Source organism: Sapajus apella, unplaced genomic scaffold, assembly GCF_009761245.1.
Source record: "Sapajus apella isolate SASKATOON/1434 unplaced genomic scaffold, GSC_monkey_1.0 scaffold28, whole genome shotgun sequence".
NCBI classification, from domain to species: Eukaryota; Metazoa; Chordata; class Mammalia; order Primates; family Cebidae; genus Sapajus; species Sapajus apella.
The window spans coordinates 22,761,256-22,783,263 of record NW_022436968.1 but is presented as its reverse complement, the minus strand read 5'-3'; the positions used below and the strand labels follow the sequence as shown (position 1 = coordinate 22,783,263).

General features: G+C 41.5%; 2 protein-coding genes and 1 pseudogene across 2 annotated transcripts in view; 2 read left to right on the top strand and 1 right to left on the bottom strand.

The window, feature by feature from the left end:
- SLC25A12 (solute carrier family 25 member 12) overlaps positions 1 to 22,008 on the bottom strand; it is a 237,288-nt gene that overhangs the window by 143,683 nt on the left and 71,597 nt on the right. The gene's annotated exons all lie outside the window — the stretch shown is intronic.
- HAT1 (histone acetyltransferase 1) overlaps positions 1 to 22,008 on the top strand; it is a 78,412-nt gene that overhangs the window by 2,550 nt on the left and 53,854 nt on the right. The window contains exon 2 of the mRNA XM_032292961.1: positions 923 to 1,027. Coding sequence (XP_032148852.1) covers positions 923 to 1,027 — 105 coding nt within the window. The remainder of the gene's footprint in view (positions 1 to 922; positions 1,028 to 22,008) is intronic.
- LOC116561175 lies at positions 939 to 13,787 on the top strand (annotated as a pseudogene).

The window sequence follows — 22,008 nt, the reverse complement described above, 5'->3', positions numbered from 1 at the left end:
AGTGCTGGGATTACAGGCGTGAGCCACCGCACCCAGCGGCACACATGATTTTTAAGAAATTTAATACAATGGAAAGATGTTTTCTTTGTACCCCTGTTCCTCTTCCATCTTTTTTACCCAGAGTAACTGTGGTTACCAGGTATTTGTGTGTATTCTTCTTGAGACATTCCATACATCATTAGTTTTTTTATCTGAAGCACTCTGGTAGACTTTTTCCAATATTTAAAATGAAATTCTGTCATAATTATCAGAGGACATTCTCATTTTGCTTTTTACGTCTTATAATGAAAAAGACGATTTAGGTATAAATCCTAGCAGGTAATTTGTATTAATAAATGTTCAGAAATGCCTGTAGTCTATCATGTTAATTTTCAGGTTTATTCATTTATGTAAAGTATGCCTATTTTATATTCCTGTATGTCAAAAGTGATTTCTTTTTCTGTTTTGTAATGAGGGATTCTTTTTTTTTTTTTTTTTGAGACAGAGTCTCTGTCACCCAAGCTAGAGTGCAGTGGAGTGATCTCGGCTCACTGTAACCTCTGCCTCCAGGGTTCAAGCAATTCTCCTGCCTCAGCCTCCTAAGTAGCTGGGATTACTGGTGCCCACTACCATGCCCGGCTAATTTTTGTATTTAGTAGAGTCGGGGTTTCACCGTCTTGGCCAGGCTGGTCTTGAACTCCTGGCCTCATGATCCGCCCACCTCGGCCTCCCAAAGTGTTGGGATTATAGGCATGAGCCACTGTGTTGGGCTGGCATTCTTATTTAATACATTTATTTAAGAGTATGTGGAGAATGGCTTGTGCTTTTATGATCTATCAGCAGGTTTTAAATCACCCTTATTCCATTTCTAGTAAGAAGCTTGTTGCAGGTTTGATGATTTAAATCACTTCCAACCTAACCTTTTAAAAACTTTTTCTCTTAGGATTTGGTGCTATGGAGAAATTTTTGGTAGAATATAAGAGTGCAGTGGAGAAGAAACTGGCAGAGTACAAATGTAACACCAACACAGCAATCGAACTAAAATTAGGTATGTATGTCATTTCTAAGTGATATCATGTACATACTATGTATAGTTATTTATGGAAATGTATAGTTTTCTGCATTTATTGAACATACTCAGATTTTTATTCAGTCTTAATTTAGGTCACAGAAGGTGTGGATATTTGGAAGGTGACAATTTTATGTACAGGAAAGACAGTGGGGCAAAATGTAATAAGTATATATAATTTCATCTTGAAAATATTTACCCTTACTTACCCTTTGGCCTATAAAAATAATAAACAATAGGAAATATTGGTGAGGATGTGGGGAAAAAAAGCACTTGTATGTTGCTGGTGGAAATGTAAAGTGATATAACTACTTTGGAAAACAGTTTGGCAATTTTCTTTTCTCATTTCTTTTTTGTGTTTTTTATTTTCTTTCCTTCTCTTCTTTCCTTTCCTCCTTTCCCCTCCTTTTTTTTTTTTCTTTTAATTTCTCTCTTTCTTTTTTAAAGAGGCAGGTCTGTATCACCCACGGTGTAGTGCTGTGGCACGATGATAGCTCACTGCTGCCTCCGACCCCTGGGCTCAGGCAATCCTCCTGCCTCAGCCCCCCCAAGTAGCTAGGAGACTACAGGTGTGCACCACCACACCTGGCTAATTTTCATAAAAAATTTTTTTGTGGAGATGGACACTATGAATCTATGTTGTCCAGGCTGATCTTGAACTCTCGGCTTCAAGCAATCCTCTGCCTTGGCCTCCCAAGGTGCTGGGATTATAGGTGTGAGCCACAGCCCCCCTCCTGGTTTGATAGTTTCTTAAGATGTTAAACATAAATGAACTATATGACCAAGGACTTCTACTGCCAGATACCTTTCTACTCAAGATAAATTAAAATGTATGTTAATGCAAAAACTTGTACACGAATGTTCGTAGGAGCACTATTCACAATAGCCAAAAAATGTAAAAAATCCAGATGTACATCAACTGGTAAATGGATAAGGTATACTATATGTATACCATGGAATACTATTTGATAATAAGAAGGAATAAAATTCTGATACCAATTACAATGGACCTTAAAAACATTTTGCTGAATGAATGAAACTAAAACAAAACACCATATATTGTGTAATTTCATTTGTACGAAATGTTCAGAAAAGACAAATCCATAGAGACAGAAAGTAGTGGTTGCCTGGGGTTGGAGATAGGAGCACAGAGTAACTACAAATGAGGGTGACGTTTCTTTTGGTAATGATGGAAATGTTTGAAAGTTAGATTATGGCACAACTCTAAATTTGCTAAAATTTTACACCCAGAGCAAGTGAAAAATAATATGTGCTCGTGATTCCTGGTTCCATTACTTTCCATGCCTCAGTTTCCTCATTGTTAATAGTACTTCACAGTGGTTATAAAGATAAAATACGAAGTTAAATACCAGTAAAGTGCTTAAACTCCTTGATATACAGAAGATACTTGATAAGGGCTGAATGGAGTGACTGGGCATGGTAGCTGGGATCTGTGTCATTTTACATGTCCCCTCATTTTTTGATTACTTTATTCTTCGATTGTTTGATTACCTTGGAACATCCAGTCATCTGTTATCTCTGTCCTAGCCTTGGAATCAGCCATTTCTCCAAGGATCCCTGGTTTCTTTTAGTAGGAAATGTTATTTTATTTTATTTCCGAGACAGTCTTACTCAGTTGCCCTGGCTAGAATGTAGTGGTGCGATCTTGGCTCACCGCAACCTTTACCTCCTGGATTCAAGTAATTCTTATGCCTCAGCCTCCCTAGTAGCTGGGATTACAGGCATGTGCCACCATGCCCTGGTAATTTTTTTTGTGTTTTTAATAGAGATGGAGTTTCGCCACATTGGCCAGGCTGGTCTCAGACTGACCAAGTGATCCACCCGCCTCAGTCTCCCAGAGTGTTGGAATTACAGGCATGAGCCGTTGCACCCAGCCAGGAAATGGTTTTGTTGTTGTTGCTTTTTTGAGATGGAGTCTCACTCTTGTTGCCCAGGCTGGAGTGCAGTGACACAGTCTTGGCTCATTGCAACCTCTGCCTCCTGGGTTCAAGTGATTCTCATGCCTCAGCCTCCCAAGTAGGTGGGATTACAGGTGCCTACCACCAAACCCAACTGATTTTTTGTTATTTTAGTGGAGACAGGGTTCCACCATGTTGGCCAGACTGGTCTCTTTAACTCCTGACCTCAGGTGATCCGCCCACCTTGACCTCCCACAGTGCTGGGATTACTGGTGTGAGCCACCGCCTCCAGGCCCAGGAAATGGTATTTTAAAGCCAAGATCTGGGTGCTAAAGCCAAGATGTAGGTGCTAGGTGAATTCATTGCTGTTAGTATTGCTCTAACATTAAATGAGAGCAGGCTTAGTAGACAGAACTTTGTTCCTTACCATTCAGTCCCTGCCACCCACAAGGTGATTATGGGTTTCATTTCTTTGACCAAAATTAGTTTTGCCTGTTTTAGCACTTTATATAAATGGAATTATACCATAAATACTGGCTTTGTGACTGGCTTGTTTCATTAAGCATAATTTTTATGAAGTACATCATATGTTGTCTATATCAGTAGTTCATTCCTTTTCTTTTTTGAAACAGAGTCTCACACTATTTCCCAGGCTGGAGTGCAGTGGCATGATCTTGGCTCACTGCAGCCTCCATCTTCTAGGTTCAAGCGATTCTCTTGCCTCAACCTCTGGAGTTGCTGGGTTACAGGTGCCAGCAACCATGCCTGGCTAATTTTTTTGTATTTTTAGTAGAGACGGGGTTTCATTATGTTGGCCAGGCTGGTCTCGAACTCCTGACCTTGTGATCTGCCCTCCTCAGCCTCCGAAAGTGCTGAGATTATAGGCGTGAGCCACCTTGCCCAGCAGTTCATTCCTTTTTATTGCTGAATACTGTTCTGTTGTTGGATATATCATTATTCACCAGTTAATAGATAGATTGTTTCTAATTTTTGTCAGTTTTCGTATGAGTTTTTTTTGCGGACATATGATTTTACTTTGCATAAATTCCTAGCTGTGGATATACTGGGTCAGTAGGGTATTTGTATGTTTAACTTTATGGGATACTTGCCAGACTGGCTTCCAAAGTACTTTTTTTTTGTGACTGAGTCTTGTTCTGTCACCAGGCTGAAGTGCAGTGGCGCAATCTCAGCTCACTGCAACCTCCGCCTCCTGGGTTTAAGTGATTCTCTTGCCTCAACCTCTTGAGTAGCTGGGACTACAGGCGCTCCACCACACCCAACTAATTTTTGTATTTTTAGTGGAGACGGGGTTTCACCATGTTGGCCAGGATGGTCTCGATCTCTTGACCTTGTGATCCACCCACCTTGGCCTCCCAAAGTGCTGGGATTACAGGTGTGAGCCACCGTGCCCGGCCCCAAACTTCTTTTATACTTACATCAACAGTATATTAGAATTCTGGTTATTTCATATCCTTACCAATATTTGATGATGTCAGTTTTTAAAGTTTTAGGCATTCTACTGGGTATATAGTGGTATTTCTTCATTAATCTTTGTAACCACTGCTTCGTAGTGATTACAAAGATTAAATAGGTTTTAATTTACCTTTCCTTGGTAACTAATGCTATTAAGGATTTTTTTTTTTTTTTAACGCAGTTATTGACTATCTCCTTTTGGACTCATGTATTCACATCTTTTGCCCATTTTAAAATTAGGCTATTTGTCTTTTTATTATTAATTGTAGGTGTTATTTACATATTCTGGATGAATCCTTTGTGCAGATACATGTTTTGTGCATATTTTTCTCTCAGTTTGTGGCTTGCCTATTCATATTCTAAACTTTTTTTTGATAAGCACAAGTTTTTAGTTTTAATGATGTTCAGTTTATTAATTTTTAAAATTTCTATTAAGTGTTTTCTGGTTCATGCCTAATATCGTTGTCTACCCCAAGGAGATCATGACGCTCTCCCAATGTTTTCTTCTGGAAGGTTTGTAGTTTTAGCTTATTAAAATTATGTCCATGATCCATCTCATGTTTTTCATGTTCAGTATGAGGAAAGGGATTAAGGTTTTTTGTTTCATATGAATATCCACTTATTTCAGTATAATTTTGTGTGAATGCCTTGGTGCTTTAACAAAAATAAATTGAACTTATCTGTGTGGATCTACATCTGAACTCTGTTCTCATACATTGTCTGTTTTTCTGCCAATAGCGTATTGTCTGGATTAGTGTAACTTTCTAGTGAGTCCTAATAGTGTGAGTCCATGTCTTTATTTTTTCAAGATTGTTTTGATTATTCTTGACTTTATTTCTGTATACATTTTGGAATCAGGTGGTTAATTTCTATTTAAAAAGTTCCGACTTAATTAAGATTACATTGAATTTAGAAATGAATGTAGGAGAATTGTTACCTTAATAACATTGAGCCTTCCACCCTATGAACATTACATATTTCTGTATCGTAGAAATGTTTCAGATTGTCAGTCTTGCATGTATTTTGTTAAATTTGTCTGATTAAATCTATGTCTTTTGATTCTCTTAAAAATGGTATATTATTTTTTCTTTTTAATCACGTTTTTATTTTTAAATTTTTGTTTTTTGTGGCAGGGTCTCACTTTGTCACACAGGATGGAGTGCAGTAGCACAATCTCCACTCACTGCAACCTCTGCCTCCAGGCTCAAGTGATCCTCTTAGCACAGCTTCTGGAGTAGCCAGGACTTGGCATACACCACCAATGCCTGGCTAATTTTAGTATTTTTTTGTAGAGATGGGGTTTCACCATGTTACCCAGACTGGTCTTGAACTTCTGGGTTTGAGTGATCTGCCCACCTCGGCCACTGAAAGTGCTGGGATTATAGATGTGAGCCACTGTGCCTGGCCTAAAAATGTTATACTTTAAAAATTTTCTCTTCCAATTGTTTATGTTTGTGCATGTGCATATGTATGCACACAAAATGGTACAGTTCGTGTAATCGTTTTGTACACTGCAACCTTGCTAAATTTATTTACTATAGTAGTTTTTTGCATTCTGGAGTTTTTCTGAGAGAGCGTCTCACCACATTGCCAAGGCTGGAGTACAGTGGTGTGATTGTTGCTTACTACAGCCTTGACTTCCCAGGCTTAAGCAATCCTCCCACCTCAGCCTCCCAAGTAGCTGGGACTACAGGTGTATGCCACCATGCCTGGCCAATTTTTAATTAAAAAAATTTTTTTTTCTAGAGACAGGGCCTCACTATGTTGCTCATGCTGGTCTTGAACTCCTGGGCTCAAGTGATCCTCTTGCCTCAGCTTCCCAAAGTGCTAGGGTTGCAGGCATAAGCCACCGTACACAGCTATAATATATTCTTTTAAGTGTAGATTATTTCAGATTTCCTGTACACACATATACCTGTTAAATGAAAAAAGTTATAGTTTTTCTTTGCCTTATACAGTTGTCCCTTGGTATCTTCAGGGACTTGGTCCCAGGATCCCCTGTGGATACCAAAATCTGCTGGTGCTCAGGTCCATTATACAAAATGCCATAGTGTGGCTGTGCATGGTGACTCACACCTCTAATCCAGCGCATTGGGAGGTTGAGGCAGGCAGATTGCTTGAGCCCAGGAGTTTGGGATCAACCTGAGCAACATGGCAGAACCCTATCTCTACAAAAATACAAGAATTAGCCAGGTATGGTGGTGTGCACTTGTAGTCCCAGCTACCCAGGAGGCTGAGGTGGAAGGATCTGCCTGAGCCTGAGAGTTCCATGCTGCAGTGAGCCATGATTGTGCCACTGCACTCCAGGGTGAGTGACACAGAGTGAGACCCTGTTTCAATAAATAGATAGCCACATAGCCGGGCACAGCATGGTGGCTCATGCCTGTAATCCCAACACTTTGGGAGGCCAAGGTGGGCCGATCATGACATCAGGAATTCGAGACAAACCTGGCTAACATGGTGAAACCCTGTCTCTACTAAAAATATAAAAATTAGCCAGTCATGGTGGCGCACACCAGTAACCCCAGCTACTTGGGAGGCTGAGGCAGGTGAATTGCTTGGACCCAGGAGGTGGAGGTTGCAGTGAGCCAAATTGTGCCACTGCACTCCAGCCTGGATGACAAAGCAAGACTCTGTCCCAGGGGAAAAAAAAAAAGCCACATAGTACAGTCTGCTCTTTGTATCTGCAGAGTCTGTATTTGAGGATTCAACTAATCTCATGTTGATCTGTGATTGGTTGAGTCAGTGGGCGTGGAACCTGCGTATATGGAGAGCCACTTATATTTCCTTTTCTTGTCTTATTGCACCGGCCAGAACCTCTATTATAATGTCAAATGGACATGATAGAGTAGATAAGTAGGAAAATTTTGAGCCTTTCACCATTCAGTATGATGTTAGCTATAGGTTTTTAATATGTGTCCTGTATCAGGTTGAGAAAGTTTCCTTCTATTCCTAGTTTGGTGAGAGCTTTTGTTATGAAAGAGTGTTATATTCTAATGCTTTTTCTTTATTGAGCTAATCATAAGATTTTTCCCCTTTAATTCTGTTAATGTGGTGAATTACATTGATGAGGTTTTAAGTATTAAGTTAGCCTTGCATGCCAGTATATTATCCTTTTTCTCACTTGCTATGTTTGACTTGGTAATGTTTTATTAAGACTCTTAGTTCATGGCAGGTGCAAGTTTCTTTTTCATATGTTTTTGCTTGATTTTGTTATCAAGGTTTCCTGGCCTCATAAAATGAGTTAGGAATTGTTTCTTCTCTATCTTCTGGAAGAATTTGTATAAGACTGAATTATTCCTTTAAATGTTCAGTAGCATTTGCAGTGAAGCTTTATGTGCCTTGAGTTTTCTTTGTTGGAAGGTTTTTAAACTATAAATCTAATAAATAAATTTAATACTATTCTGATTTTCTGTTTTTTCTCATGTCAGCTTTGGTAATTTTTGTCTTTTAAAAAGTTTCTCTATTTTGTCTAACTTTCTCGGCAGAAAATTGTTCACAGTATTCCCGTTACCATTTAAATGCCTATAGAGCCAGGTGCAGTGGCTCAGACCTGTAATCCCAGATCTTTGGGAGGCCAACGCGGAAGGATCGCTTGAACCCAAGAGTTTGAGACCAGCCTGGGCATAATGAGACCTCATTAATAAAATGAAATTTAAAAATTAGCCAAGCATGGTGGTATGCACCTTTAGTCCCAGCTACTTGGGAAACAGAGATGGGAGAATCACTTGAGCCGGGAAGGTGGAGGTATAGTGAGCTGAGATCACCCGACGGCACTCCAGTCTGGGTGACATAGCCAGACCCTTTCTCAAAAAATAAAATAAAAGACTATACAATTTATAATCCCTTCTCCGGGATATTGGTAATTCTTTACCTCTCTTTTTTTAATGTTTCCATGCAAGTTTATCAATCTTACTGATGTTTTCAGCAATTGCCTTTGTAGTTTATCTGTTTTCTTACTCTTTATAAATTGTTTTATTCTTATTTTGTGAGTTTTTTTTTTTTCTCCTTTTTTTTGAGACCAGGTCTTGCTCTGTTGCCCAGGCTGGAGTGCAGTGGCATGATCATGGCTCACTGTAGCCTCTACTTCCTGGGCTCAAGTGATCTTCCCACCTTGGCCTCCTGAGTAGCTGGAACTGCAGGTGTACACCACCACACTCAACTAACTTTTATATATTTTTTTGTAGAGATGGAGTCTCACTATGTTGCCCAAGCTGGTCTTGAACTCCTGGGCTCAAGTGATCCTTCTGCTTGGCTTCCCAAAGTGTTGGGATTGCAGGCATGAGCCACCATACCTGGTCTAATTTGCTCCTTTTAAGATCTTCCTTTTAAAGTAGACATTTATATCATTGATTTTAAACTTTCCTTTTCTAATACTAGCATTAATGTTATAACTTTATCTTTAGTTGCAGTGAGCCAAGATTGTGCCCCTGCATTCCAGCCTGGGCGACAGAACAAGACTCCGTCTCAAAAAAAAAGAAAAAATATTTACCTCTAAATATTTATGTAGTTGCATCCCACCAATTCTGTTATGTTCTGTTTTTATTGCTTAATTTAAAAAAAATTTTTTTTTTTTTTTTTTTTGAGACAAAGTCTGACTCTGTCACCCAGGCTAGAGTACAGTGAAAACACTGGCGTGATCTTGGCTCACTGTAACCTCTGCCTCCTGGGTTCAAGCATTTCTCCTGCTTCAGCCTCCTAGTAGCTGGGATTACAGGAGCCTGCCACCATGCCCAGCTAATTTTTGTATTTTTAGTGGAGATGGGAGTTTCACCATGTTGGCCAGGTTGGTCTCAAACTCCTGACCTCGGGTGATCCACCCACCTTGGCCTCTGAGAGTGCTGGGATTACAGGCATGAGCCACCACGCCCAGCCAATTCAAAATCTTTTTAAATTTCCCTTGTGACTTTTTTTTTGACCCATGAGTTATATAGAAGAGTATTGCTTAATTTCCAAGTATTTGGGACTCTTCTACCTGTCTTATTGTTACTGATTTTTGAATTAATTCTGTCAAGGTCAGACAATATAGACTTATTTCAGTCCTTTTAAATTCATTGAGCTTTGTTATATATCTTGTCATATATGATCTGTTAGGTCAGTGTCCTAGGTGCACTGAAAAATAATTTGAGTTCTGCAGTTTTATGTAGTTTTCTGTAAGTGTAAATTCACTTAATAGTATTAAAGTCTTCAATATTTTTATGGATTTTCTAGCAATTAGGACAGTTAAGAGAACTGTTGAAATCTTCAGCTGGAATTGTGAATTGTCTGTGTCTTCAGTCATTAACTTTTGCTTGATGTATTTGCAGCTCTGATATTAGGTACATACAGATTTAGACTTCCTTTGTCTTTTTGATGAATTGACCTTACTCATTGTAAAATGTTCCATCTTTATTTCTGTCCCCTCTTTAACCCATCTTGCCTCATATTTAAGCCTACTTTATTAGGTATTAATATAGAAATGAGAATGTTTTAAACCTGTGAGAAATAACAGCATGTTTATATGCAGAAGCCTGTGATCTATCAGAAAAGGGGAAAATTATTTGGGAGTAATTCTGGGAGTATCAGAGAAGGGGAATATTGTTTTTTTTCGTTTTTGTTTTTTTTTTTGAGACGGAGTTTCGCTCTTGTTACCCAGGCTGGAGTGCAATGGCGCGATCTCGGCTCACCGCAACCTTCGCCTCCTGGGTTCAGGCAGTTCTCCTGCCTCAGCCTCCCGAGTAGCTGGGATTACAGGCACGCGCCACCATGACCAGCTAATTTTTTGTATTTTTAGTAGAGACGGGGGTTTCACCGTGTTGACCAGGATGGTCTCGATCTCTTGACCTCGTAATTCACCTGCCTCGGCCTCCCAAAGTGCTGAGATTACAGACGTGAGCCACCACGCCCGGCCCTGAGTATTTGTTGAGTAATATCCTTGACAATATAAGAGGGGGAAGTATTTTATTAATCAGTGGAAGGATTAGGCTTAGATAGGAGCATGGAGAATTCTACCATAACAAGATGAAGGAGAGTATACAGGAATTGCTGCAGTAAGTTAGAAGTTGTAGAGGAAGAATTTTGTGCGGTTTCTTTTCTGAATCCTTCTGTTCCCTAAGTGAGATAGGAAGCAAGGTCATCTGCGGAGATTGTGCTTATGGAAGAAGGCATTGGAGGCTTGAGGAAATAGTCATCTAGGTGAGCGGGAGGAGTGGGTAGACTTGAGAACTGTTATGATTGTCATGTAGCACTAAGGACCCACTTCAGTTTAGTACTCATGAATATAAAGTGAGGTCAGCCATGTCTAGATGAAAGTGTGCCACAAAGAGTAGACATATAGTCAGATTTAACTAGAGTAGGGTTTTTTTTTTTTTTTTTTTTTTGAGATGGAGTTTCACTCATGTTACCCAGGCTGGAGTGCAATGGCACGATCTCGGCTCACCACAACCTCCGCCTCCCGGGTTCAGGCAATTCTCCTGCCTCAGCCTCCTGAGTAGCTGGGATTACAGGCATGCACCACCATGCCCAGCTAATTTTTTGTATTTTTAGTAGAGACGGGGTTTCACCATGTTGACCAGGATGGTCTCGATCTCTTGACCTCGTGATCCACCCGCCTCGGCCTCCCAAAGTGCTGGGATTACAGGCTTGAGCCACCGCGCCCGGCTTTTTTTTTTTTTTTTAACCAGGTCGCTGTGACAAAAATTAGGGCCAAGGGGTTGAGGATATTTAGGATGGAGTGATAATATTGATTGGCCATGGAATTCTACATTGGAAAGGGAGGAAAATGAGGATATGAAGTAGAAGAGGGCAGTGAAATTATGTTCAAATCAATTTATTGTGGCCAGGCATAGTGGTTCATGCCTGTAATCCTAGCACTTTGGGCGGCCAAGACAGGTGGATCACCGGAGGTCAGGAGTTCGAGACCAGCCTGACCAACATGGTGAAACCCTGTCTCTACTAAAAATACAAAAATTAACTGGGCATGGAGGCACATGCCTATAATTTGGAGGCTGAGGCAGGAGAATCGCTTGAACCTAGGAGGCAGAGGTTGCAGTGAGCTGAGATTGTGTCATTGCACTCCAGCCTGGGCAATAAGAGTGAAACTCCATCTCAAAAAAAAAATATATCAATTCATTGTAAGTATTGGTGGGGGGTTGAAGAATTGTTGGAATTGGGGTATGGTTGGGTGTGCTGGCTCATGCCTGTAATCCCAGCACTTTGGGAGGCTGAGGCAGGAGGACGACTTTAGCCCAGGAGTTTGAGGCCAGCTTGGGCAACATAGGGAGACCCTAACTCTACAGAAAAAAAAAAAAAATTAGTCAGCTGTGGTGGTGCATGCTTGTGGTCCCAGCTACTCAGGAGGGTGAGGCAGGAGGATCACCTGAGCCTGTGAGGTCAAGGCTGCAGTGAGCTGAGATTGTGCCACCGCATTTCAGACTTGGTGACAGAGCCAGACCCTGTCTCAAAAAAATAAAACAAAAAGATTTGGGGGTATAGGGAGTGAGGTAGGAAGATAAGAGGTGATGGTAAGATGGTACAATGTTTGAAATAGAGATTAAGGGAATGTAATTGTCAATAATAATAAATAAAGGCTAGGGTATGTCATGGGAATAAGTGGCTAAGCTATAGTAAAGACAAAATTCTTGGGGAGGAATCAAGGAACTCTGAGGCTGGATTGGAAGATTCATTTTCATTAGTTTTGAAGTTACCAAGATTTAAGTCAGATGTAGTGTTGGAAAGTGCAGCAGTGAGCCTGGAGCTAAATTATTCAAAGAATGAGGAAGAGAGATGGAACATGAGCTTCAAAGCTGTTTGTTCTTAGGGTATGAAGAGAGAGACGTTAGTCTGAAACCAGCAATGAGGAGCAAGGAGGAGGATACCTTGTTCTAGCAGTATGAAGATATGAGAGAGAAAGCAGCCACTACCTGAGAGGTCTCTAAGAGAGAAGGAGCATCCTTAGTGGGGAGCCATGGATGCCAAAGAACTGTTAGCACAAGATAGGACAGCATTTGAGAATGAGGTTGGGGATATGGAGAATTTCGGTGTTAATCGACCTCTAAGTTTCACAGTGGTCACAATGAGTTGGGAAGGGGTGGGAAATGTCATTAGATGAGTGATTTTGTACTCCTGTATGGGGATGAGAATCCCAGTGATAAGGGAATTTTTAAGAATTGAACTGCTGTTAATGGGCATAAAGAGTGTGATAGGGAGCAGGAACCCGCATCCAGGAACAGAGCCCTTTGCTCCTCCCTCAAAATGGATGGAGACCAGAAATCAGATGTTTATGCCCAAGAAAAGCAGGATTTCATTCAGCACTTCTCCCGGATCGTTAGGGTGCTGACTGAGGATGAGATGGGGCACCCAGAGACAGGAGATGCTATTGTCTGGCTCAAGGAGGTCCTGGAGTACAACGCCATTGGGGGCAAGTATCACCGGGGTTTGACGGTGCTAGTAGCATTCCAGGAGCTGGTGGAGCCAAGGAAACAGGATGCTGATAGTCTCCAGCAGGCCCTGACTGTGGGCTGGTGTGTGGAACTGTGGCAAGCTTTCTTCCTGGTGGCAGATGACATCATGGATTCATCCCTCACCCGCCGGGGATAGATCTGCTTGTATCAGAAGCCAGGCGTAGGTTTGGATGCCATTAATGATGCTATCCTTCTGGAAGCATGTATCTACCACCTGCTGAAGCTCTGCTGCCGAGAGCAGCCCTATTACCTGAACCTGATTGAGCTCTTCCTGCAGAGTTCCTATCAGACTGAGATTAGGCAGACCCTGGACCTCATCACAGCCCCCCAGGGCAATGTGGATCTCGGCAGATTCACTGAAAAGAGGTACAAATCTATTGTCAAGTACAAGACGGCTTTCTACTCCTTCTACCTTCCTGTAGCCCCAGCCATGTACATGGCAGGAATTGATGGCGAGAAGGAGCATGCCAATGCCAAGAAGATCCTGTTGGAGATGGGAGAGTTCTTTCAGATTCAGGATGATTACCTTGACCTCTTTGGGGACCCCAGTGTGACTGGCAAAGTTGGCACTGACATCCAGGACAACAAATGCAGCTGGCTGGTGGTCCAGTGTCTGCAATGGTCCACTCTGGAACAGCGCCGGATCCTGAAAGAAAATTACGGGCAGAAGGAGGCTGAGAAGGTGGCCTGAGTAAAGGCATTATATGAGGAACTGGATCTGCCGGCCGTGTTCTCACAGTATCAGGAAGATAGTTACAACGACATTATGGGTCTCATTGAACAGTATGCAGCGCCCCTGCCCCCAGCTATCTTTCTGGGGCTTGCGTGCAAAATCTACAAGCGGAAAAAGTGACCTAGAGACTGCAAGGGCGGAGAGGAGGCTCTCAATAAATAAATTATTGTATATAAAAAAAAAAGTGTGATAGGATTAATTATGTGTCTCTAAGGAATATTTAATGTTAAGATACCTCATCTTGCAGATTGATTGTGCTGATGGGAATGTTGCCAGCACACTGGGGCCCACCTTGTGTTTTAAAATGGTATAATTAAGCTTGTTTTTCAGTTTAGCATGGCTAGGAAAAGATATATCGGCTAATACGCTAAGATTTCAGTTATGTAAAGAACACAGGATTATGAATAAACTTAGATACTGTATCCCATGGGGACCAGAATAGGTCAGATGTATTAAATACTTAGGTATTTATTTGAGATAGGGTCTGGTTCTGTTGCCTAGTCTGGAGTGCGGTGGTGCAATCTCAGCTCACTGCAACCTCTGCCTCCCAGGGTTAAGTGATCCTTCTACCTCAGCCTCTCGAGTAGCTGGGACTACAGGTATGTGCCACCACACCCAGTGAATTTTTGTATTTTTTGTAGAGATGGAGTTTCTCCATGTTGCCCAGGCAGGTCTTGAACTCCTATGTATTTATTAAACAAGCTTTAAAAATTGATTAATGTAGGCCGGGTGCGGTGGCTCACGCTTGTAATCCCAGCACTTTGGGAGGCCGAGACGGGTGGATCACGAGGTCAAGAGATCGAGACCATCCTGGTCAACATGGTGAAACCCCGCCTCTACTAAAAATACAAAAATTAGCTGGGCATGGTGGCGCACGCCTGTACTCCCAGCTACTTGGGAGGCTGAGGCAGGAGAATTGCTTGAACCCAGGAGGCGGAGGTTGCGGTGAGCCGAGATCGTGCCATTGCACTCCAGCGGTAACAAGAGCGAAACTCCGTCTCAAAAAAAAAAAAAAAAAAAATTGATTAATGTGCCTTGGTGATTTCTTAATTATACTTATGGCTAATAAGACATGTTGACTATATCTTCTTTCATGCATCTTGCCTCTCCAAAAACTACTGAAGTGATTCTGAGAACTAGGAAGTATAAGAACTTATCGGCATGCTTGGTGGTTTGTTCCTGTAAAAAGTGGTGCCACTGACAGGGACACCAAGATTGGAGGAGAGAGCTGGCTCTGGTGGTACTGTTGGTGGTGATAGTTGAAGCCAGGAGAAAGGATGAGCTCTTAAAGGAACACGCTGTGAAAGAAGGGCAGACCAAGGGCTGAGTCTTGGAAAATGCCTATATCTAAAGGAAGTGGAGGCAAAAGAAACCAGGTTAAGTCAGAAAAACGAGGAGGTAAATCAGGATAGCACATAAGTGAGAAACGAAGAATAATATTTCAGGTAGGAAAAGAGTTTAATAACATCCACTGTTATGCAGTTCAAGGAGAGTGAAGAAAAGCAAAACATCACTAATTTTACAATAAAGTCATTAGTAACTCTGAAATAACAGTAGCATGATGGATAATTACAGTAACTGAGCTGTAGGAAAAAGTGTAGCTGATGAAGGAGTATCGCGTGTGGCATACACTTACAGTCTCAGCTACTTAGGAGGCTTGAGCCCAGGAGATCAAGGCTCTGCAGTTAGGTGTGATTGTGCACTGCCCTCCGGCCTGGGCAACAGAGCAAGACACACACACACGAACACACTCTCACTCTCTCTCTCTCTCTCTCTCCCCCTCCCCCCTTTTAAAAGAACTATATATAGGATTAGAAACTATAGGGCCAGATAGGCACGATGGCTCACACTTAAAATCCCAGCACTTTGGGAGGCCAAGGCAGAAGGATTGCTTGATGCCAGGAGTTCAAAACCAGTCTGGGCAACATAGCAAGACTCTGTCTCTACAAAAAAAAAAGGAAGAAGCAACAGTATATATATTTGAAAGGAAGAATCATTGCAGGTCCTATATTCTATATAGCAGCAGTCCCCAACTTTTTTGGCAACAGGGACAAGTTTACCGTAAGACAATTTTTCCTCAGACCAGGGAGGGAGGCTTGGGGGAAATGGATTTGGGATGATTCAGGTGCATTACATTCATTGTGCACTTTTTCTATTATTACATTTTAATTATAATGAAATTATTATATACCTCACTGTAATGTGGAATTAGAGGAAACCCTGAGCTTGTTTTCCTGCAACTAGATAGTCCCGTCTGGGGGTGATGGAGTCAGTGACACCTGAAGTGTATTGCTTATATCCAGTCTACTCTGTAATCTCGTTTTGGTTGCCGTCATTGCAGAAAACCCTGACAAAGATAAGATGTTGGAAATGGAAGCAGGCTTTTCAGTACTTTTGTGGCAGTCTCATGATATTCTGCCTTGATTTTAATCCAGAACATGTGGAGATTGGAGGTTGTCTGAAACATACTCTTCTTTTTTTTTTTTTTTTTTGAGACAGGATCTCGCTGTGTTGTTCAAGCTGGAGTGCAGTGGTACAATCTCAGCTCACTCACTGCAACCTCCACTTCCTGGATTCAAGCGAGATTCTCGTGCCTCAGCCTCCCAGGTAACTGGGACTACAGGCGCATACCACCAAACCCCAGTAATTTGTGTAATTTTAGTAGAGATGGGGTTTTGCCATGTTGCTTATGCTGGTCTTGACCTTGTAGGCTCAAGCAATTTGCCCGCCTCAGCCTCCCAAAGTACTGGGATTACAGATGTGAGCCACCAGCCTGGCTTCAAACATACTTCATTTTCAGTTTCAAGCAGTTCACCCTGTTCTAGCACAGACAAAGTTGATTCACCTGTCTTATTCACAAAGGGTCACAGATCCATTCCTTCCCAGTTCAGGGTTCTTTTGTGGTTGGGAAGTCATGCTCAAACTTTTTTTTTTTTTTTTTTTTTTTGAGATGGAGTTTCACTCTTATTGCCCAGGCTGGAATGCAATGGCACGGTCTTGGCTTACTGCAGCTCTGCCTCCTGAGTTCTAGCGATTCTCCCTCCTCAGCCTCCCGAGTAGTTGGGATTATGGGCATGCACCACCATGCCTGGCCAATTTGGTATTTTTAGTAGCGACGGGGTTTCTCCATGTTGGTCAGGCTGGTCTGGAACTCCTGACTTCAGGTGACCCACCTGCCTTTGCCTCCCAAAGTACTGGGATTACAGGCATGAGCCACCACGCCTAGCTGCTCAAACTCTTGAAAGCCGAGATAGGTGATCATGCACCAGTTGGGAGAATGAAAACCCTGTGAAGCAAGGCCTTTCAAAATCTCTGCTAATGTTTGAAACATGTCAGCAGTCCCAGTGTTCACTTGTCACCCTTATACTTCCACTTTGGCTTTGAATGCAGCCACTTTATCTGCCAACTTGGAACACAGTTGTCATTCTCCCTTGAATGAAGTGATAGATCGACTGTGTTAAGCAGGTTGAATATGTCACACAAATAAGCAAGTTTTGTGATCCATTCTGTGTCACTGAAATGTGCTGCCTGTGATGACTGTTTTTCTAAAAGAAATCTCTGGAGTGGCTGTTGTAACTCAAAAACCCTAGCCAATGATCTACCTTTAGAAAGCTATCTCATTTCTGTGTATAAAAAGAAGATATGTGTGCTCTGTGTCCTCACAGAGTGATGTGAACACATGTGAGTTAAGGGCATGTACCTTAATGTGGTTGATAATTTTAATCACATCCTGCAAAATGTTAAGTTCATGTGACGTTTTTGGCTAACCAGCATTACTCTATGGATGAAACAGTGTGTAGACGCAATTTGGAAGTGACCTCTTTTTTTTTTTTTTAAAGACAGGGTCTCACTTTATCGCACAAGCTGAGTGCTGTGGCACAGTCATGGCTCACTGTAGCCTCAACTTTCTGAGCTCAAGCAGTTCTGCCTGGCACTACAGGCACGTGCTACCACGCCCAGCTAATTTTTTATTTTTTGTGGTGAAAGAGTATCACTATGTTGCCCAGGCTGGTCTCAGACTCCTGGACTCAAGTGATCCTCCTATTTCAGCCTCACAAAGTGCTGGGATCACAAGGATTAGCCACTGCGTCCTGCCGAGGCAACCTCTTTGACTGAGTAGTGAAACCAGAAAGCTGTCCAGTCGTAGCAGCTGCTTCGTCCATGCATATACTGACACAAAATGACTAATTCAGTTTTTCTGTTAAGTAATCATCCAAGTCTTTTTTTTTTTTTTTTTTTTTTTTCTTTTGAGACGGAGTCTTTCTCTTGTTACCCAGGCTGGAGTGCAGTGGCGCAATCTCGGCTCACTGCAACCTCCGCCTCCCAGGTTCAGGCAATTCTCCTGCCTCAGCCTCCTGAGTAGCTGGGATTACAGGCACGTGCCACCATGCCCAGCTAATTTTTTGTATTTTTAGTAGAGACGGGGTTTCACCATGTTGACCAGGATGGTCTCGATCTCTTGACCTCGTGATCCACCCGCCTCGGCCTCCCAAAGTGCTGGGATTACAGGCTTGAGCCACCGCACCCGGCATCATTCAAGTCTTAAATAGTTCTGCAGTGTGGTATTGGTCGGCAACAAAAGTACGCATAATGTATCCTCATGCATATCCTCCTGAAAAATATAGTGCACAAAAACAAAAAACAAGCATTGTTGCCTTGTTATCACAGGTAGACTCTTCAGCCTGGATTGTGCACCATGGTGACTCATTAGTCCTCTCTAACAATTGTGCCTCAACATCCCCTGCTATTTCATCAATTCTTCTAGTTCTGGTATGAGCCTAAGGGAACATGTGCTACCTTTTGAAGTGCAGCTTCTCCTAAAAGTTACAACAAATGTCTTTAGCAGCAGGCAGGAACTATTCTTCACCAATAGTAAAGGGCTTCTTAGTTTTAGTAATGTGGTTAGCCGCTAAGAATGATGCTCTCAGTGCAGACACATTTGATGAAGTGGTGGCCTTCAGTAAATTGCCTCTGTTCTTCGTGTTCATGTTTTTTTTTTTTCTTTTGAAAACTCCAAAGGCTTGTCTTTTAATGCAGGTGCTTGGTCTCCATGTAATGAAGCAGTTTTGTAGGTTTCATGGCCTTGTTGGATAGCCGGTCACCACATACTATACAAAGATGGCTTGGAGAATGTGAATCACCTTTTGCAGTGAACGCATAATTTAAGTAGGACTCTTGGTATTTTCTCTTAAATGCAGCTTTCTTTTCATTGGCAGTCTTAGAGTCTTCTGCTGTCTCATCATTGGGTCTTTCCCCTTTTTCAAAGAAGCTCTCCAGTGACATTTGTTTTTCACTGTTTTTGGCAAGGGTTAGCAAAAAGATTTATAAAAACCGTGATGAGACAAATGTTTAGCGTGAGAAAGAGGCACAGATGGAAGTGGTAAATGAAATAATGGGTAGGCAACACGTGGACTAAAATAAGTGTTGGAGTCTGGCTTAAAGGCTGCCACTAGATGCAGCTGTACAGTGGAAGTATGTCAACTCTCTTGCCACTATGAAGCCTGCCACCAGATGCAGCTTAATTGTCACTTGCCACTCACTACTCAGTGATAGGAGTGATAGGGTTGGGGTGGGTTTTTTGTTGTTGTTTTTTTCTTTTTTGAGATGGAGTCTCTTTTTTGTTACCTAGGCTGGAGTGCAGTGGTGTGATCTTGGCTTACTGCAACCTCCACCTCCTGGGTTCAAGCTATTCTCCTGCCTCAGCCTCTAGAGTAGCTGTGATTACAGGTGTGTTCCACCACACCCAGCTAATGTTTGTATTTTTAGTAGAGACAGGGCTTCTCCATGTTGGCCAGTCTGGGCTGATAGGGTTTTGATACGAGTCTACAAGCAATTGATTTATTATGGTCTCTGTGCAGTGAAACCTCTCTGCTAACATTAATCTGTGTTTGCATCCACTCTCCAATGTTAGCAACACTGCCTCATCTCCACCTCAGATCATCAGGCATTAGATTCTCATAAGGAGCATGCAACCTAGATCCCTTGCATGAGCAGTTCACAATAGGGTTTTCGCTCCTATGAGAATCTAATGCCACCACTGATCTGACAGGAGGCAGCACTAAGGCAGTAATGCAAGCAGTGGAGAACAGCTGTAAAGACAGATGAAGCTTTGCTAGCTTACCACACTGCTCACCTTCTGCTGTGTGGCCTGGTTTCTAACAGGCCACAGACCTTTACCTGGGGTTTTGGGATGCCTGTTATGTAGCAGTAAGGTGCCATTTAGTATTCCAGGCCCCAAGCTTCCATTTTTTTTTACAAAAGTATGAGTCACATAGGTTTTTTGTTTTTGTTTTGTTTTGTTTTGAGATGGAGTCATGCTCTGTCACCCCAGCTGGAGTGCAACGGCCCCATCTCAGCTCACTGCAACCTCTGCCTCCCAGGTTCAAGTGATTGTCCTACCTCAGCTTCCCACGTAGCTGGGATTATAGGTGCGCAACACCACACCCAGCTAATTTTTGTATTTTTAGTAGAGACGGGGCTTCACCTTGTTGGCCAGGCTGGTCTTGAACTCCTGACTTCAGGTGATCTACCCATCTCAGCCTCCCAAAGGGCTGGGATTACAGGTGTGAGCTACTGCGCCCAGCCATTATAGAGGTTTTTAGTGCTTATTTTGAATTGTTTCAGTTTTTTATAGTGTGTATTTTTTCTGAGTATTGGCGTAATATGTCTTTTGCAGAAAATTTGGAAAGTACATAAAAGTATATAAAATAAGAATTACCCATAATTCATCACTCAAAATACCTACTTTTGTATTATAATTTGGGGTATTTTCTAGTATTTTCCATTATATATTTATTTCTGTTATTTCTCTTTTATAAAATTGAGGTTACCGTATCATGTTTTGTTCACTTAACTATGCATTGTGAACATTTTCCTGTTTGTCATGAGATATTCCTAAATAATATTAATGATTATATAAGCCATTTCACGTGTTTAATTTATTTAACCATTCGCCCATGGTTTGACATTTGGGTTGCTTGTTTGCTATAATGCCGTTAACTGTCTTATAAAGACTTGAAAATATTTAATGTTTCTGATACCCTGGAGAGAGTTCAAATTTTGTACGTGTTCTCAAGTAATGTACATATGTCACACTGATAGAACTTTAAATCTGCTATGTACCAACTTTTAGTTCCTGTTTTCTGTGGACCAAATTTTATGGGAAAATATTAAAACCTCACTAATTTGGATGATGGGCATCAGAAGAAGGCCAATCTGAATTTTAGAAATAATTATCATAACTAGGCCTAAGACAACTTTTCTTACGCATTACTTGTTCTTTTCTCTATGTGTTTTTACCCGTCACTACCAAAATGTCATATAATATACATACTATATTAGTTTGAAAATTAGTTTTTCAGAATTTCTAGATATTTCCAAACATCTTCAAACATTAGAGATGTAGTAGTTGTGAATTTTTAGGTTAATAAGTCTGGACATATTTGACTTCTTTCTTTTTTTTTTTTTTTTTAAACTATTGCAGGTGTACAAAAAATATAGTGCTGGCCAGGCGCGATGGCTCATGCCAGTAATTTCAACTCTTTGGGAGGCCGAGGCAGGCAGATCACCTGAGGTTAGGAGTTTGAAACCAGCCTAGGCAACATGGCAAAACTCCATCTTTACTAAAAATACAGAAATTAGCCAGGTGCAGTAATAAGCACCTGTAATCCCAGCTCCTTGGGAAACTCAGGCTGGAGAATCGCTTGAACCCGGGAGGTAGAGGTTGCAGGGAGCTGAGATGCACCATTGCACTCCAGCCTGGTGACAGAGCAAAACTCTGTCTCAAAGGAAAAGAAATATATATATATATGTATATATTTATATTATATATATATGTGTGTGTGTGTCTATTGTGGGAAGCAGGAGAGCAAGCAAGAGTGAGCGAGAAAGTGCAAACTAAGCAATATCTTTGATTCCATCACTCTGCTTTTTCAAATCTTCCCATTTGGCTGTATTTGCCCAGGCCTCTTTTTTTTTTTTTTTAATTTTTGTTATGAAAAATTTGAAACAAAACAATTGAGATACTAGAACAATACTCATGTATATTTAACACCTAGATTCAGCAGTTAACATTTGCCATGTTTGCTTTAGTATGTGTATATTTTTGCTGAATTATTTGACAGTAGGTATCTAAACATGACACTTGCCTATAGCACATTTCCTAATATATGCACATTCATATATATACCCATAATGTTATCACACTTAAGAAAATTAATGGTAATTTTTTCAATACTGTGTAATTTTTGGTTTCTCTACTTGCCTTGGAAGCACTTTACTTTTTTTTTTTTTTTTTTTTTTAAAATAATTCACCGTTGGGCGCCGGGGCTCAAGCCTGTAGTCCCAGCACTTTGGGAGGCCCGCGGCCGCTCGGGGCCCGGTGCGTCTCGTCCC